The sequence below is a fragment of the Paramacrobiotus metropolitanus genome, unplaced genomic scaffold (assembly GCF_019649055.1).
Source record: "Paramacrobiotus metropolitanus isolate TYO unplaced genomic scaffold, Prichtersi_v1.0 Parri_scaffold0000063, whole genome shotgun sequence".
NCBI lineage: Eukaryota > Metazoa > Tardigrada > Eutardigrada > Parachela > Macrobiotidae > Paramacrobiotus > Paramacrobiotus metropolitanus.
The window spans coordinates 409,945-429,912 of NW_026570283.1; the positions used below are offsets into that span (position 1 = coordinate 409,945).

General features: G+C 41.8%; 2 protein-coding genes across 2 annotated transcripts; one reads left to right on the forward strand and one right to left on the reverse strand.

Annotated features, from left to right (window-relative positions):
• Positions 1–7,142: 7,142 nt before the first annotated feature.
• Positions 7,143–9,321, forward strand: LOC129593750 (uncharacterized protein DDB_G0283697-like). Its single transcript, XM_055490204.1, has 5 exons — positions 7,143–7,439; positions 7,668–7,820; positions 8,111–8,272; positions 8,521–8,756; positions 8,941–9,321. The coding sequence occupies exons 1-5, from the start codon at positions 7,302–7,304 to the stop codon at positions 8,999–9,001; spliced, it is 750 nt and encodes a 249-aa protein (XP_055346179.1). The 5' UTR covers positions 7,143–7,301; the 3' UTR covers positions 9,002–9,321.
• A 400-nt stretch (positions 9,322–9,721) lies between these two features.
• Positions 9,722–19,967, reverse strand: LOC129593795 (protein flightless-1 homolog). The gene is made up of 35 exons (XM_055490257.1): positions 19,543–19,967; positions 18,990–19,097; positions 18,228–18,407; positions 18,069–18,154; positions 17,740–17,816; positions 17,580–17,664; positions 17,366–17,469; positions 17,185–17,298; positions 16,899–16,957; positions 16,684–16,841; positions 16,529–16,613; positions 16,136–16,292; positions 15,829–15,985; positions 15,336–15,415; positions 15,205–15,255; positions 14,829–14,941; positions 14,613–14,757; positions 14,296–14,336; positions 14,175–14,231; positions 13,686–13,801; positions 13,472–13,607; positions 13,154–13,238; positions 12,946–13,033; positions 12,757–12,870; positions 12,462–12,551; positions 12,283–12,385; positions 12,022–12,118; positions 11,779–11,956; positions 11,369–11,585; positions 11,255–11,292; positions 10,998–11,121; positions 10,817–10,906; positions 10,662–10,754; positions 10,460–10,573; positions 9,722–10,258 (listed from the first exon to the last, which is right to left on the reverse strand). The coding sequence occupies exons 1-35, from the start codon at positions 19,603–19,605 to the stop codon at positions 10,124–10,126; spliced, it is 3,738 nt and encodes a 1,245-aa protein (XP_055346232.1). The 5' UTR covers positions 19,606–19,967; the 3' UTR covers positions 9,722–10,123.
• Between the last annotated feature and the right edge of the window lies 1 nt (position 19,968).

Sequence of the window (19,968 nt, forward strand, 5' to 3'; positions counted from 1 at the left end):
GGGCCCGATGGATATATTGTATTGTACGTATAATTATGTTGTACGTATATGTATTAGAGACAAGCAACCTTCCATGTACCGGATTTGCTGTGTATTCCAAGACATGAATCGTCCGCATCCATAATGAGAGAAGCACTCGACTCTATACGGTACCATCTGCATGGTCGAAATCGGTAATTGACTCATTTGGCTGCACACCGTATTCCACACATACGACGCAAACAACAGTTTGGCAATAGCCACGCGTCTCCGCGTGACTTCCCCACGCTGTGCCGCATCGCCCACGCGCGTGCTTTTCTTGATCCGTACAATTCCAAATATTGCCAGATACATTATCCCCAAAAGCACCACCGGAATGTACTGACCGAACACTGCCATCAAAATGTATACCCTGTTCGTCGCTGCCACGATCCCACAAGAGGTCACCGTAAAGCCAAACCGCAGTCCGAATTGGTAAAGATTCGGAATGTTGCAGAAAAGCACGATACACCACGATATGAAAATGCACGTCACCAACGAGGCTTTTGAGGCGATGACTGAGTATTTATGTGGGAATACTAGTGCAAAGAACCGGTTGACGCCCAAGAAGAAAGCTGTCCAATAGCCGACCTGCATTAAGGTCAACTGGACAAACTGAGCCCACTCGCAGTTGACAGTCATTCCACTGATATTTATGTACATGTTAATTACCGGCGAAATCATAATGGGAAAAACAAATGCGCAGAGTACAACGTCTAGGATCTGCTTATGCGCGATTAACCAACCGGAGCTGGTTTGGAGTTTTCATTGTGTCAGGATAACCGCCAAGAGTACGCAATTCAGGACGATTCCGATGCCGCAGATCAGCGCATACACGGCAAACCATGTTGTATCACCAGGCGTTATGCGAAACGTAAGAGTTGTATTAGGAAATGATACGTTGACAACAAATTTGTTAAAGGTAATCATGACTGGAATTTGGAACCGAAGCAAACTGCGGCGGAGACTTTGACTGTGCGGTGCAGCTACTGTTGACTGTCACCACGAAGCGAAATGGTGCCATATAAGTATTCAGCGGTTTTCGAGATGGTTACTCAAAATGCTAAACGATAGACGGGATCACTGGCGCGTCGGTTCGGTTAACAGATTCAATGACTATCCTGTTTCTAAAAATTAGCTATAAAGACCAAACGTCACGGCTCAGGAATACGCTCAGAATGTAGGCAGATATCCGTTCATCGGGCATATCGGCGTATCCTTGCTGTTAACACGAGGCAATTATCATAACTGCTCTAGGGATTACAGTAGTAACTAGTAAGTAATAGCGCACGGTTTCTGGTAAACGCTTTCAGTGGCTTGTGAGGCAATTCCTTTCTGTAGATGCCGCCGGTGATAGTAGCCGAAGCGAATTCGGTCAGTGCATTTGGCGCCTTCCCGAATGTCAACCAACATCTGTATATTCGCAAGTGATGCGGAATTTCTTATCTTGTATTGATTATAACTTGGACGTATCACCGAGCGCAGCGGCTCTGCCTGGAGTCTGGAGATACAAAATCATTTTTTCACAGGTTTTATTTGCGCTTGATCGAAACGAAACATCGAAACCTATGTGACATCGAATACGTGACGTCGAAACTGGCAGATAATATTACGAGTATCCTACCATATTTACGCAATTCTTTGGAATGGCATATACGCTTTTATGCATTCCATACAGGAGTGTTCGATCGGTGAACGACGAGAAGAAGATTTTGGAAACGAAAACATAATGCAGCAAGGTGGCATAATTTTCAATTCAAACACACCATCCCGTGCTTTTGATACTTGTATGCAAGAAGAAAGGAACAGAATTAATAACTAGTGTAGAGTAGCAAGGCAAGGACTTACCGTTTTAACGTATCACCGGTGCCATTATACGTATTATCTTATGTAATCCATTTACTGCATAGCAGTTAATAACTAAATACGCTTGCTTGCTGTTGGCACATCATTCCGGCTCACTACCTCTCTTTGATTCTCATCAGAAGGCGGAAACAGAACACCGTTAAAACTGGAGCGAATATGGTCTAACTGACAGATCGCTACCGTACTAGCGGCAAAGGTGTGGCATACATACGGGTGAACCTAGTAATTTTTGTAAAACTGCACTGACATCATCTTGAAGGAGAAAGTGTTTAACATCTTAAATACTTCTCCAGAACTATCACAATTTTGCATTCTTTATTTACGTAGTAGTTAACCGGCTGGGTGTGTGTGCGCGACAACAGAAACCAGAGAAAAACTCTATACAGTTAATGCAGAAGTATGGCAAGGAATGCTGCTTTCGTGTTGCTCTCACAATCATGTTTTACCGTCTAACCGAAAATCAGCTCATTTTCTCCACCAATATGTGCATTAGCGTGATTGGGGCTTTATTTTGTATTATCTGAACATTGTGCATATAGTAAGTATCGCGCGCGAAAGTGTTTCTGTACAACTGATTTGGTTACGGGCCGTAACTTACGGCGCATTAAAGATTCGTGTCCACCGGCGTTGTTGCGCAATGTGTACATTTCCAGGACACTGTGAAGAATATCCACACTCTTCCCATGTGAAGTGCGGACCGTCTAGGCAACACTAGGCAAACCTCCAGTATAGTGGTGAACTCACCGGTATCACTAGTACTACTATCTTAAAGGGTAAAAATCATCAGTTTTTGGAAGGATGATGAATTAACCACGTACTACAGTTTAACAGCGAAAATTAGTTGGCAGACAGGATCGCTCGTACAATTGTACGCAGTTAGGTTTTTGCTTCAACCAGCACCTACAGACTACAATGTCTGATGTGATACTTCGTTTCCGGTCCGATCCGTAATTACAGTACAATGCCTTAGGCAACTGTGCGTCACGCGAAGAACGCTCTGTGACGCTTTTGTTCGTCTAACTTATTTCGGGTCAAACTGTATTATGCGCTTATATACGCAGGTCAGATAAATGGTTGCCGAACCAAGAACATATCAGTGTTCTAATTTAGGATTCTGTCCGACTTGAATAGATACCGTTGTCGGTTGGACACGCCATGCGGCAAAGTCGATTAGCTCTCGGGTCACTCCAGCCGTGTAGGTTAGCCGTCCGTTCACTGCGATGCGGTTGTGCAGGGACAACAAACAGCCACTGATCCTTAGGCATACAGACCGAGAAATGGCACCCAAGAGCTGCTTGCTTCCTTGTTGATATTCATCACTCAGCAAGAGAAAAAACATCTAAACAAACCACGGAATTCGATGTGACTATAGGGCAGCGAAAAGATTCATATCTTTTAAAAGTGGTTCACAACTTTACATGGTGACATCACATTTATTCATTCACTTTTAGCAAATACTCCATTAACTGCTGCTGTTGCAGCAGGACACAGTGAAATTAAAATATATGTACCGGATTTGCCGCATATTCCAACGTATTAATCGTACGCAGCCACAGCGACAGAATCACTCGATTGTTGTAACTATACGGCACCAACTGCAGCACCACGAGGGGCAACTGACTGCATACCGTATTCCAGACGTACGATGCAAATAACAATTTGGCAATGACCACTCGTCCTCCGTGCCACTGTCACTACCACATCCTCCCGCTGCGACGTTTCACCCACTTGCGTGCTCATCTTCATCCGAATAACCCCAAATATTGCCACATACATCACGCCTAACATCACCACCGGGATATACTGCCCGAATACAACCATCAAGATAAACACTTTGCTGGTGATACGCACGATGCCACAGGAGGTCACCGTGAAGCCAAACCGCATTCCGACTTGGAAGAAGCCTGGAATATTGCAGAACAGCGCGGTAAACCATGAGACGACAATACACGATACTAACGAGGCTTTTGAGGCGATTACGGAGTACTTGTGCGGGAATAGTAGCGCGAAGAGCCGGTTGACGCCCAAGAAGAAAGCCGTCCAATAGCCGGCTTGCATTAAGGTCCCCTGGACAAACTGAGCCCATACGCAGTTGACACTAGTGCCTTCGATATTCATGTATGAGTTCATTACGGGCGAGATCATGATGGGGAAAACAATAGCGCAGAGCACCACATCGAGGATCTGCTTATGCGCGATTAACCAACCGGAGCCGGTTTGGAGTTTCCGCTGGGTTAAGATGACCGCCAGGAGAAAGCAGTTCAAGATTATTCCGATGCCGCAGATCAGCGCATACACGGCAAACCAGGCTGTAACAGCAGGCGTTATCCGAAGAATAAACGTTGTATTAGGAAGCGATGAGGAGACCGCGGAATGGTTGGAGACGGACATATTGTTGGCAACAGGAACAAACAGCGTTTAGGAAAGTTGATTGTATGCTGTGCCGTAACTGAAGGACAACTGCGGTGTAAGTGTGATTTCAATTTCGAAATTGCTAGAGAGCCAGGAAAGGCAGAAACGTTATCCCGGCTTCCTAATTACTATAGGGTGAATATACAATGCGGGTAGCAGGTTAGATAGATAGATATATTGGGAAGATATTCGTTCAAGCCGCCGACAAAGACGTCATCATGAATCAGGCGTATGTGGGCATCGTTGCAGCGCTGTTTATGCCCACTTAATCCAATTGGATCAAGTACTGTATCTAATGCTGCTGCCGGTGAGCAGTCAAAACCTGTGACTTTGTAGTCCTTCGCGAATGTTAATTGTTTTCCGCGGACTGGTGTGTGCAGCCGGCGGGCGGCGACTATTATCGTTGTGTGCGAAGAACATCAGCGAGCTTGATCAGCGCCGTGCGTATGCGTGAGCACAACTGCAGTCGTGACCTTCCTGCTTCCTCGTCATTGCACCTTCCTGCGTCTTAATTACTACAGTTTGGCGTGAAATCCGGATGCAGCATCTGCGCCCGAGGACCAATCGATTTCTTTGGATTTTTGCTTATTTAATATGGGCATTCCCAAACTACAGTCAAAAATGAAAAAAACAATCTCGCAAGTCTTGACTTTGCCCATAAATATATGTAATTCTTTGGTCGGTCCAAACCAAATATATTTTACGTTTTCAAAGTTAATTGCCTTATTGTAGCTGCTGTCCAACGGTAGCAGTGCCAGTATCATACATCATGATACATGTACAATCATGTATGCCTACAACAGCATGTGCAACAAAATTAGTCACATTGCCTGATTTTGTAACACTGGTAAGGAGAAATTAAGTAAAAGTTAATAACTATTAATAAGGTGCTATTACCATAAAAACATTTGCTTCCAACACCTAGGTATTCGATTTCTGCTATTAAACATCTGAGGCGAGCATAGTATATGCAGAAATTATTATTAATAATTGCCATCACATTCGACCAGCGGATTATCGGAATGCTGCCGGCTACCGTGGTCATGAAATTTTAATTAATTATAATGAAGCGGAGCGTTTGCCGAAAGCCTCTAATTATACGAATGCATGAAATGCCATGAATACGCTTGAAATTTACGTGTAACACGATTGCGGAACGTTTTAGGAAGCCTGAGACCTGAGTCCCTGACCAAGTTGTACTCGTATTCGTTGTACAAAGTACAAACTTCTGCACGATCGAAAAGTCAAACTACCTCACCTCCTTATTAATACATAATTTTATATGAAATGGCTATAGGCAGTTTATTAGGTACCCCCTTTCACCCCCGTCATCTATAGGCACCCCCTTTCGATTAATTAATCCACATTCACATATTACAAGAGAATATGTTTTCTCTTGTAATAATTATGTGAGTTCTGCAGTAGAAACGTCTTTGGAATAATAAGGTCTGACAGTTTGGGAATAAATATCCCATCCGAAGATAACCCACTCTCTGACAATGACCTCGTTTACTCAAACTCTACCTAAGAAAGCGATCTTAAGGTCAGTTACCCGGCCTTTTGAGCATTCGAAGCTGCTATTAAGCAGTATCAAAGAGATACGCTCAAACCATTCGTAGTTAGACGATGTGAACGCGGCCCATTGTCTACAATATGTCTAGTGGAAGTATACCTAGATGAACTGACTAGTACTTATACCTTTTTATGTGGATGCCTAACCAAAAAATCTTTGTAAAAAAACTGTCAAAACTCGTTGTCTATCCTCTGGGAAAAAGAACTAAAAATAGGTGCGTAAAGTCCGCGAAAAAAAACGGGGTGCTAAAATTATCTGATAGAAAAGGTTCAGGTACTGGAACTGCATAATTTTATTTGTTAATTTATTTGTTCTTTCGTCTACGGTATACGGTATACTAGTACAGTACTGCTGTATTTAAGTAAGTACTGTACTTGTGTATTTCGGAACCCTTTTTCTCAGAACTCATATACGGCAGTACGAGCAATGAGCAGAAGCACAACGAAAAACTATGATGAAAAAACTCAATAAATGACAGGTTTTTATCTTCAGAGTTCAGAACTGTCGGAAAAGTAAACTATCTGGGAACTGAATCTGCCGAGGGCTTCGTCTGCGTTTCCTTTGTTCGCGCCCTTTTACCAAAAATAGTGATCTCAATCCTACGTAAAACCTGATCAAGATTTGCAAGCAACAGGCAATGCTTGCTTAATTGTTCAGTCGCAGAAATTGCCTTGTTCGGCCAAAAACCTGTGCGAGTACTAGTACAATTTACAGTACTCGTACTTGTAACTGTTGTAAGTAATCTTCCGGTCAAAATCAATTGAATATAGCTAGGAAAAATGAAAATGTGCGCTTTTGACTTTCTTACTGAATGGTATTCTTTAATAGTTATCCCAAAATATGGCAAAATTAATTAAATACTAAAAGTTGCTACTTCCTATCCTTATTTGGATCAAGGCTGTCTCTCTTAATTACAGCGGAGCACTGTTGTTGTAGAACTTCACTGTGTCCGCATACGTACGGTAGAGCTGGACACACGGCAAAATCCATGTTTCCACCCGAAGAAACCGGACAGACAGGCGGCCTCTTCTGAACTTTTTTCCCACTTTCCGTCGGACACGTGCGGCCAGAGCTATGCGCAACAACAACGCGTAGTCGTGTGAGTACGTACGTACTTTCGTAGCGGAGCACTAGAACGCTTTTCTGACAAACGGTTTTTCCAGACCGTAAGTCGTCATGGCAGTGCACAATGGAAACTCCGCCCAAACGTACGTTACACGCGCGTAGCGGTCATAATTCCCCGGCCTCCGGCTATAAAAGCCCCCAGCGCAACTAAACCTGCAAAACTGTGTTTGCACTCTAGATTTCCGAAGATTTCTGAATTACCGATACATTCGTTTAGTGATTGAAAGTGAGCAATTCTGACTGTGACCTTTCGATATATTACAGTAGTGTTTGCGATAAGCTACGTTGTAACATTTAAAGTATCACCATGTCGAAGACTGAAAGCCACTCAACGCGCGCTAATCAGGATCGCGATCGTGGAGATGAAGACTCTGGTCGTCAGAAGTCGGGATCCCATCACGAAAAGTCTGGCCAGCACGATGGACGTCGTGACTTCAATCCTGAGGTAACGAATGCAGTTTGCTGGATAAAGTGTTCTTTTGTCGCGCGTGCTTTGTGCTGAAGCCAGTGCGGTGTGCAGTAGTAGTTTTAAAACCGTAAACTTTGCGGGTAATGCGAAAAACGGAATCTGGGTCACATCATGTGACGATTGGGAGCAAAGACGTAGATTTGCTGTGCTTGGTAACATGTATACGTCTATTTTTGATTGTCCTGATTCGGTTCTTTTTGACAGGATCATCCGCGTGACGAAAGCGGCCATTTCGTGAAGAAAGACGAAGCAGAGAACGAAGGACGCAACAGCGGCCAACATGGCGGAAAGTCTGGATCTGGATCTCCGCAAGGAAAATCCGGCCACCATGATGGACGTCACGACTTCAATCCAGAGGTATGTACTGCGCAGTATCTTCACTTTACTTGTGGTGTTATCGTATACCGTATGAAAGCCGTTCGTTACAAGTCAATGCTTTAATAAAAAGAATCATCAGTAATGGCTATACTGCCTGGAGTACAGAACTGAATGCCGTATGCGCTTGGAGTGGGCAGTTATTGAAGAACATCATATATTAGAAATTCAGAATTGTATTTTTTTATTTTTGTGCAAATCGTACAGTGTTGAGAAACCAGCGAGCTGTGTTGTGAAAGATATTGATGGTATTATTCGGTCGTTTCTGTTAGGACCATCCACGCGACGAAAGTGGCCACTTCGTGAAGAAGGACGATGCGGAGAACACAGGACGCCAGACTGGTCAGCATGACGGAAAGTCTAAATCTGGACATGGCGGACAGGAGCGCTCGGGACAGCGCGATCGCGACGATCGTCAGGATAGCGATTCTCAGGTACGTGTAGCTAAGTTTATCTGTTGTTCGAACTGTGTAAAGGGACGTTCGTATGTATAAGATGGATGTTACCTGCGTTATAGCGAAGAACGTAGTGCAATGAAATGGCGATTCTGTTTCACATATGCGTATTAGTTTAAATTCTTCCATTTCTCTATCTTTGGCCGGTGCGATTGCGATGTTTAAATTAACTTCTTTGGGAGTTGTTTCGTTTGTGTTTCGTAATTTGCATCGCTTGACCGTTTCAGGATCGTCCACGCGATGATTCAGGCAAGTTCGTCAGCAAGGACGAAGAAGGCAAGGGAAAGAGCCGCTCCACTGGTCACAGCGGAAAGAGTCGTGAAAACGACGACATGGACGATGATGATGACGATGAGCGTGGCAAAGGTTCCGGCAAAGGCGGAAAGACTTCGGCACGTGGCAAGGAAGAAGGTGGTCAGGTCGATCGTGAGACGGCCCGTGAAGAGCTGAGCGCCGCTGCAAAGTGAGTAGGATTCACAGATAAAAGATACGATTGATAATGAGTAGGATTCACAGATAAAAGATACGATTGATAAAATTCAGTTCAAATACAGGCTCTGACACCGCGTATGCACTAAAAAAGCAACTATCTGGTTTTGCTTTCTTCGAATCGTGTTGTGAGTACAGTATTTTGTGTTCTGGTTTAGGCACTTCGCGGAGACTATGCCACGCGATGATCAGGGTCGTTTCGTCAGCGAGAAGAAGTAATGATGATCGGAGTGAGCGGAACGCCATTGCTCGGAATGTTTGTAAATAGTATGACTGCTGTACTTAAAAGTACTTGCGTTTTGGTGTACTCGATCCAGTTGCATAGTTCAGTGACTTCGGTCTGATAGAAATTCATATTTCTTTTAGCATTTTATTTCTGGATAGAAAATCACTTTTTGTCGATTTTGCATCTTTAACCTGAGTGTAAAAACACACGCTGAGAGAAGTTTCACTGGGAATAGCCGATTCCTTGGTTTATAATTAGCTTTGATTTTCTGTTGTACCTGAAGTGCCAATATCGCAATAAATCCTACGTTTGAGTAGATGTACATGTACAATACTGAGCACATAATAATATTATTGTTTGCACACGTTATTCTGTAAAAATGAAATATGAACGCAGGTTCTCTAACCCTAATGGTAAGAGGTTTAAGAAAATTGTCAGCGGTTTACACCAGACCAGTCTAAATAATACGAGTATCTCGATATAGCTTACCGATTTCGCCACATGCAGATATGTACTTACTTTCCTGCTTAACGGTGGGTGTTCGTGCTAAAAATTATTAAGCCATGTAATCAGTGAAGCAGTTTCTGCTGGCTAACAACAGCACATAGCTAACCTGTATAATTTTACAACTGTAATCCTGTTCTGTTCCGATTTCCGACGTAAGAATCTGCGGAAACGATTTCTTAGTCACGAGTGAGACTGTATAGTCGATGTCACCTGTACCATTATCATCGATCGAGATGCGATTATTCGTGAACTCCCACTTCAGCTAGCAATGGGATACATACAACCGTACTGAATAAATACGTAACAAACGAATGCAATTTAAATAAACACCCATCATTATTTCCCAACGTAAAAGGCAAGATATTCAAAAAAGCATTTCAGTCACCAATCTGATTATTTCACTGAGCACCGCACAGCAGCGAACAAAAAAGTACTTCAGAGTACAGCGCCAAAATATGCTATGCATTAAAAACCTGCAGACAGTTTCTAAAAATTATCACGACCGCCGATTAATAAGGCACAGATAAAATCACATAAAACACTATAAAACATACGAACATCAAAATATCAATTCAAAACAGCACATGTCGCAGCTGCCATTGCTTATTTTACATGGCCGGGGCTTTGTGGGTGCTCCATCCGTGGAAGCACTTAGAAAACTTGATGGTTTCTTTACCTTTGGCCGTCAGCAACAACTTTCGCGGCCGTTCTGGCTGTTTATTACGCAGATTCTGTACGTATACCTACAATGCACATACGACTTTGGATTGTGAAATAATGCAACTCACCCAACGCAACCCCAACTCAAACAACACGAAGAATTAAAAAAAACTGAACTGTATTCTCCTCCCACGATAATCACGCGTGGAGCGCTGCACTTTATGTCAACTTCGACTACTTTGCAGGTTTAACCTTGTTGGCCTATGTGCAGCGTATCAGCCTACCTGAACACTTTTGAAAGCCAACTTGATCTCCACTTCACTGGACTTGCCACCAACCCACAAAAACACTTCCTGGCCATTGTCCAAAATCATAATGTCATCATCCGCTAAATCATCCTAAAGTAAAAACCAATGCGACCTCTCGACAGTAGGAAAGATCTTGCTCAGAAATTTTTCTGAGTCAAAAACGAGATCGCAGTCATACCTGACAAAAATCTGCACATTTTTCCGACACAGTGAAGTACCCTTTTTCGTTGGAACAGCGAAACAATCGGCTATACTTCATAAAATCGGCAGACTAAAAACGGAAATGCATTCCGAAAATTCAGTTACGCGAAAAACTGCAGGTATAATCAATACCGTTTCGTAAGGCTTTTTGCCTCCCAGAGAATTCCAGAAAAAGTTGTCAGGCTCTTCACCCTCTTTCACAATTTGCATGGTGTAATGGTACTGCAATGATTACACGGTCATGATTACGCCGATCCGACGCTTCAACACTAATAATATCACCATTTCCCGGTCACATATATCTATAGTTTACCTTAGTCATATCTTTGGCAATTTCGTGCGCTAACTCGATATCTTCCTGGGACGCTTTCGATCCCAGCCACAGATAGATTATTCCGTTGGCGGCCGATCGATCAAACGGCACGTTCAGCATATGACTATATACCAACAAACAAATCTCAGACTGATCTAACAACATTTCACCTAATTTTGAACTGAAAAGAAAAGAACAGCATAAAAAACTGTATGAACATCTTCTGTAACATTTTCCAGTCGAAAATTACGACGTACCAGAATGATGAGTTAAGCGATGTTGGCTTTGCGTCGATCTAGGGATAATGCAAAATAAATACAATCTAATATTAAATAGTAGTTGATACGAAAATGTGCAAATCGATACTTCACCTCGATACACCGTGCACAGATTAGTGAATCATTGATGCGCAACTGATACAGCCGTGGCGGCGGTAAGCGGCTGCGATCAATGGGTTCCTTGCGCTTGCCGCGGTGAATGATGAATTTTGACTTGAAGTGTGATAAGAACTTTAAGTTCTCCTGTTGTTGGTGCATGCGCACAACTTCAAGAGAATTCTTGAAAGCTTGCTCGAATTTCTTTTGCAGGCTAGAAGAATGCAGGAAGTAAACCAGTTACTAACAATATCTGACAACTACAAAATATAAACGACAAAAAAACAAAAACTGGAAACTTATTTAGGTGAAACAAAGACAACTCACAAACGAAAAGACCCAATCATGAAACTCATAAGAAATACTAAAAATTAAGATGTTCAAAGCTGTTCACAAACAGCACATACCTGAAAGTAAAGGTCAACCAACCCATATTACTAGCATCTCGGCCCTGCCAGAAGTACACCGTGTGCACCTGGGTCTCTTCAGCGTCACCATCAGCTTTTTCCTCATCGCCGCTGGATTCTTCCGCTGGCACCCAGTACGTACACAGGAACACATAACATTCTCCACTGTAGAAATGGCCTGTAACATCAACGGCGTCTTAAGCAGTTAGTCAATGCCAGCATTTTAAGTAACGAATAGGTAACCTGTTTCGCGTTCGGGCAAACGGACAAACTTCTTCCCTTCCAATACGAAAGCTTCCATGCGGTCTAGATCTTCGTTGAACTCATCGATTACAGCTTTCTAAATAAGTGGAAAGTAAAGCTGTCAACTTTCACTGAAAATGATGATTCATTCATCTGATTCATTTCCAGACATCAAGTTAATCGCATCTTAAAACGTTCTTGTATTTTACACGAGTTTGATAAACAGGCAAAACCACTTTGGTAGCGACATTTTTTCCTTACTGCTTCTTCGGTTGGCATGGCCTGCTGGCGCGGCATAAAGAGAGCCGTTAAATCGGTTTTGATTTGATCCTTCTCGAGAATTTTTTTCAAATCCACACCCCGGCTGCATACACATGAGAGATAATGAAATACAATATCTCTTATTCTCTTTTTAAACAGTGTGACGTAACATCACTCACCGAATAACGCTCTCCGCTGTACGTGTAAAATCTACCGCCATAACATCATCCCATCCTTCGAACTTGGATTTAAAAATCTGGCTTTCCGTTCTGCAGAAAAATAAAAGGAAAGAACTAAAAAGCGGAGCCTCACAACATAATGACAGAAGCATCCAACAACCACCCGAAACCGACAGCGTTCGATATGCTTGATTCAGTTATTTGTATAAATATTAATTTAAAATATCATTTTGTACAGAGTACAGAGTTCATTATAATTATGAGTATTTCAGGTACGAGCATCCTCTGTACGCACCCTTCCAACACTCGGGTGACCATAGCAAAATCTGGTCGCGGCAGCATGTCGCATAATTCCTGAGACAATTTCAATGCGGCAGCGCGAACGAGCCTAGCAGACTTCTTTCCAAACCTGGCAACAAATCAGATTAGCAACCACGTCTCAGCTACAAACAAAAATTTGCATTTGTATATGCTATTCTTTTACCACACGAAAAGATCCGCCCAACAGTCCAGGATGTACACATTACGACTCTGGAGCATTTCTGACTTCAACCGACCATCCTTGAGGTCAACTACATTAGACATTTACCGAGAATAAACAAACAAACCACAAACATGCAAAAAAACAACGTCGGTGTTTTTACGCAACTTTGGAAGTATACATGAAATTACATAAAGCTTCCCGTACGTACCCTGAGGAAGCTCCAAGTACCCTTTGCCCAGATGAATAGTGTATAAATGTGCCACTGTCGGCATGAAATCTTCCGGTACATGTGGCTACAAACCGAAATTCAATTACTAAAACGACCGATTTTAATCAATAAAAACAACCAGAATAGTTACTCAAGTCCAACAAATGAGATATTTTAGAAAAGGGTCACGGACACACGTCAACTTCAAGTTAATGTGTGTAACTCACTACTCAGTGTGTAGTGATCAACTCCTTACAAAGCATGTAGTTTACCTAGGAATCAAACTAAATGTAAAAGCGTTATAGAGATTAACACCACCTTAGGTTCTTCCATCCAAGGCAACTCCGGTACACCAAGAGCAAGCCAAAATTCATTGGGTTCCTGGCGTTGATTAAACACGAGGATTTCACTGGTGCCTTTCCGCTCCACTTTATTAACTTTCTCCGCTAGCAACCTGACCCAAGAAGAAATAAAATAAGTAAGAAAATGCGGCCACTATGCGGACATCCGGTAAAAAAACAGGAGAACTTACCGCGCTTTAGAGCGAGTAACATTCTTTGACTTGCGTCCAATCCACACATACAACTTTTTCACAGCATCCAGATAAAACACATAACGTGGATCGAGACTAGCCGGAGATACCGGCACCTGAAGTAAAAAACAAGACCACGGTTCAAATTATCCCGGTTGTAGATTCTCCAGCACATCAGCCGGTGTGTTCAGTAAATAAATTAACTGATAAAAAACTTCAACCGTGCACGGCGGTTGGTGCCATCCACGCCAGTAGCAGGCTATTTTAAAACAACTGCAGGATATTTTATTTGCAAGTTAGCTTTGTCTAGACCGTTTGCAGCGTAATACCACCGTCCTATATAGTTTAATACGGATTCCTAGAGCAGAGTACGTGTCAGACTTCGACCATTCAAATGCATTCCACATATCGGAGCTCCGTACTCCAAATAAATTTATTCATATATGTAGTTTTGTTACTCTTAAAGGAAACCAGAGAGATCGTACTTACAGTTTCCAAATGCAGGCTCTTTGTCCCATGCAGGCGATACAATCGCTTGACCAACGGCTAGAAAACAGAAAAACCAAAATAATCCTATCAAGCACAGATCTAGTGGTGTTATAAAATATACCGCATCCTCCACGGTGTAAAATCCACTAGCGGTCCGACCACCTGGATAATCCAAAGAATTTTTAAATTGCACGAGACAAAACATTTTGGTACAACTTTCGGTAAAACTATTTTCTACGGTTTTACCATTTATGACTTATGTATCAAAACTCATTATATTACAGTAAGCAAAGCATTCGGTAGTACAGTAATTCATTGTTTGGTTAATTTTGTATTGTTATACTACTGCAACTTGCAAGAGAAATTACGATGTCTTGAAACATATACAAAGAAGGTTAAAGTACCCGTCGAAAAACCAACAGATGACAATTAGCACACCTTCGATGTAGACCAATCCGTGAGGAAACAACGATGAAAACTCCTCTTCCTCTTCGTTCTGCTCTTGCCTGGAAGTGCGGCATTCGGCACCCAAGAAATTCCGCAAATTAACAGCATGAATTGCCGCACAGGCCTTTTTATCCAGCTGCAAACCCGGGCGATTACTTCATAAAGAACACAAATTTTGCACCGCAACTTAGATTTAAATAATATTACCGGCGCCTTTTCACCGATCCAATAGAAAATTTTCCAGTTTAAACTGTCACCCTGTTCTGCGTAGGTCTGCAGGATAATATAACAGTCTGCTTCGTAGAACTTCCCGATCAAAGCTGAAAAGGACAATAAACGGTTCAAACCGAAAATGTTCATCGTAACGCGTGTCGATATGACAAAAAAGTATGCATAACGCTAACTTTCAAAAGTGTGAGTAATTCGATAAGTAATATTCATTGTTACAGTAATAATATTTCTAACTGCGAATTCTATTCTGAAAACGTATACGACATAAATACTGCATTTGTACACTGGCATAATCGGCTACATTTAGTAACACCACGCTGTCATCGGTTGAATTATCACATAATGTGCTCACCATTCTCCATCAGATTGGGCACGAAGTTTTCAATTTCCCAGCATGTTAAGCCTATCAAAATCACAAAGCTGAATGAAGTTATTATGAAACAACAACGTTTGGGCAAGAAAACAATTAATGTATGCCACAACCTTCTCGAGTTCCGGTGTCATCGTCAAAGAAATCGCTATAATCCAAGTGAGGCTTCTCCAGCTCCGTTACTTTTCGGCTTCTGCAGCACAAACAAAGAGACCCGTTTTCGTTATCAGGTACAAATACCGTACAATTAACAGTTATCTAATTAATACAAGTTAAGGTACAATTAAAAATAATAATAACAGTTACACTACAATTAACAGTACAACTCAACACCAATGTACTGTATCTCCTTGCGTAATAACCTACCGAGTAGTAAACATTAAACAACAAGCTTACATAAATAGCAACAGCAACGAAATTAATGTACTGTATATTCCACTATACACTACTGACAGTGAGTGTATATGCATATATACGAGTATGCATCCAAGCTGACTTGTTGCAGTATGCCGAACATAGAACATTTCGCGATCTTACAGTTTCCAAAAATTGTAAGGCGCCCCAAACATGCAATTTCGAGAAAATACAAGCTACTGAAATACGTACTTGACCACCGGTTCCCGATCCAGGTCATCCTGTGAGCCTTTGCGCATCCGGGCCACATCTTTCATGCCCTTCAGCACCTGACCAGCGCTCTCGTCATCGCCATCCCCTTTCATACGCCGCAACCTAATTTTCCGCGCCACTGGGTCCTTCACCGGGACTACAAACATAAGATCTTCTTCAACAAGCAAAGACAGCAGACAAACAACAGCGCTACTACCCAGTATAGTTAACCGCCAGTTTTTGTGTAGTGAAGGAAGAGTTCAAACTGCGATAATATGGCTCGTATAATATAACAATTTTCAGTTACCTGGCGAGGGAGTCTCCTGGTGCGTCATGGAACCAGCCAATCGCATCTGATGACCCAACGAGAAATCGATGTTGTAAAAAGCTAGGCCGGCACCTTTCTGTAGATCTGCTGGTTTGGGCGGCATAATCAAATCACGATTACCGCCAAGATCCAGTTCCTACAAACATGCCGTACTGATGCTAGGTTTTCTAATAGCTCGATTACAAGATTTCTGCAAACAGAATGTTATGCAGCATCAATCGGCTCAAAAAGACGCCATTATACATCAAAATACAGCCACTTTAGAACGGCAAATGATAAATCTATTGGTGAATTTATTTCTCTTTTTTCCAAAATATGAAAACGCACCTTTTCTGCTACCTCACATTCCGCAAAAAAACCTGAATTTATTACCTCTAAGTCAGTCAACAAATGGATGGCGTCCGGAAGAGTGACTAGGACGTTATTTCGTAAAATCAGCTTCTTCAGTTTGCCACATCTACACATCACGAGATGTTAATCTGTTGAAGTATCCTTAATTTTGTAGGTTATGTTCAGCGTTAACTTACCGTAGTAAACCCTCGGGCACCATCTCCAAACGGTTATCCGCGGCCATGAACACCTCAAGGCTTTCTAAGCGTCCTATTGATGAGGGGATGCCGTTAAAGTCCAGTTCGTTGTTGTTCACATATAACCGTTTCAACGCCGTGCATTTGGGCAGATTTTGCTACGAACATAAACAGTTAATAAATCCGCAGGCAGGCACCGTAATAAACATTCTTACCGATAAAGATTTCAGTTTGTTATGGGATACATTCAACGTTTGCAGTTTGAGCCAACCCTCTACAAACCAAAAGCAAATTGAGAAATTTGTCTAAATTTGTCTGATTCTAACAGGAATACAAAACCATCGGGAATCAGATAAAATCAGATTCAGCAACAAAAAGGGTAATATCACGCTTGTACATTGTCATAAGTAAATCAAAATGCAAAGTTCTGAAAGAGAAGTTGCATTGTTTAGCTGAGATGGATCACGACGATCAAGGAAACATTCTACGGCCGAATCATACCGGGAATATCGAAGTCACTCAGTTGATTTTTGCTCAAATTTAATCGTCTTAATTGAATCACATTATAAGCGCACTCGGGGACTCGCGTCAACTCATTTTCCGCCAAATCCAGCTCTAACGTCACAAAGGCAACAAAATTAAAGATCCACATAACGCTTGTGACCGGTAAATTATATCATACCAGCGAGATTTGGTATCATTTCCAAACTAGGAGGTAGATTACTCTGGTTACGATGGGTATTCCGTAAATTTAGTACTTGCAAGTTCACCAACGACGGAAGTTGTCTACAACGGCGAAAAAATGTACTGGAATCAGCAATCGCTACACAATATTAAAGTGTACGTTCTACGATAAAAAAATTTCATGTGCCGGAATACTGAAAATCACACTATACCGAAACTGAAAATGCACCAAGGGATTATTGCTGAGATTCAGGGTTTGCAAATTGATCAGCCGACGCAGCTGTGGAGGTAGAGATTCTGCAAATTCACGGTGATTTTCACAGACTGAAGATAAATCAGTTTTCATAAGTTTCACGCAACTGACACGAGTACCTAATTTGTTGAAACTCAGATCCAGTTGCATAAGACCGGTTAAGTTCAGGAACACTTGCGTAGGAACTGATTCAATGCTGCACGAAAACAAAACGTCGCTATATGGCAATAATACAGAACAAACGAACTACAGGGTACATATAAAAAAAAATGCAGTTGTAAGTATCAATTAATGAAACTTTCAGATTCTATATATCTGATTGCTCCCGCTTTTTGGACTAATTTCCGTACTGGCTATCATTGCACCAACGTAAAATAAACTGTATGAAATCTTAATTATTACTACTTACGCAACGAGGCATGAGTTACAACATCCACCGTTTTTATACCTGTTATTACTCAAATTCAGGACAATCAAAGTTTTGACTTGATCCAAGTCTTCCGGTACTTTTGCCAGAGAATTGTGGCTTAAGTCCTGTAAAAGCCAATTTCAAAGTACCGATCACCACCCAAAATTAGGCAGCAACCACGCTGAGTCACCGACTGACCAAGATGGACAATTCCTCCAGCTCGAAAAGATCTTTCGGCACCTGCCCGGTCTGGATATTATTGTAGCGCGCATTAAGCGTCCGCAAGGAGGGCATCTTCTTGAAAAGGATGCGCGTCGATCCATTGGGATTGTGCAGTTCTAGACTGTCTAGCTTATTGTGGGCAAGCGTCAAGTGCTCCTAAACAATCCAACCCTTATCCCACCACACTAACCGATTTAATGTGTCACAATAAAATTCTACATCAAAAACTCACACCTTTAACCGATAACAAATTATCCCGGTTTAGTAATAAAAAATAACAGATAAAAACCTTTTCGCGGAAGGTGCGCATGAAGTGAATCAAAAAGCCCCACATCGTTTGTGGCCAACAAACGATAATCTTCGTTCGTGAAAATTGTTCAAAATTTTAATTTCATTTGAAAATATGGAAGACAACATTTTTTCAATAAAAGCTATATTACCATAAGCAATTTTTTGTCGTAGCAGGCAAACCGTACTGCCGCACTGTTTTAGTGTAACTGAAAATGCACTAACTACCACTACGGTTCCGCAAACTTGCTACCTAACAATTATGAAAGTCAGGATAGCCCATAATTTATACCGCTCATAGCTTACTGATGGAAAATAGTAATACTCAATCTGGGAACAAAAATTAAATCCTTAATAATTATGGTTTATCGACAACGCAAGGAGTTAAAGCACGTAACAGCTACGCTTCTGAGGATGTCAAATAAATCCTTTGATTGGCTTTGAACATACCAATTTATTCAGTTTCATCAGTTCAACAGGCATGTCTTCCAGAGTGGTGCGATTAAGACGCAACCAGCGCAGTCCCAACATTTCCTCCACCGCTTTCGGAAATAAATCCTACAAATTGATCGTACACAATCACGCCATTCATGTCTTCTTGCATTTCAGAATTTTTTAGTGACAATTTATAATTTAGAGACGGACATGGCAAATTTTGCCACATCCTTCAAGTTTACAACGTAAAATAATATAAAATCATGGAATTTATATGATGGGCTGTTTATTTAATGCAAGTGACAAGTCACAGGAAATCAACAGCTACGATAGTAAAGACACGGTTACAAAATACCAATACGTATAACAAACAAAAGTTACAAAACGTCCCATTCAAAGAAACGTACGCTTCTAGAATTAAAACACTTGACATTTTCAAAGTACGGCAGTGCTAATTGCAGTACGCGATGAACAGAATTCCAAATTCAACAAATGTATCAACAAATTTACAAACCTATTAGAGCACTAACAGATTTCATTTTCTTAAGTCCAAGTCATAACTGCGCACCTGAAAATCATTTCTCGAGAAGTCAATACCCCTGACAAAGGGGAGGACTCCCGTGGATGCCATTTCACGTAGTCAGACGCAAAGCCAGGATATAATGGGACAACTGAGAGGGTAATAACAAAACCAGAAACCAGAAGCGGTATCAGACTTTCGGGCCTGCGACACAGTGATGCAGCGTGACTCTCCCGAAGTCATTCGCTGCTCATCATCACAATGCAGAATCCTTTCCCTGGATCGTTTGCTTCATGTCTGGTGGTAACTGGTACGGTTGGAGACTAGAAATTTTAAATCCTAATAGCTGGGACATGAAAACAGTCAATAATACGTATGCTAAATGGTAAAAAAGCAGAAATAAAAATCGCTAATCGTCTAATCGTATCTTCAAAAAAGCAAATACTGCGCAGTGCCCACTTTTCTGATAACGTA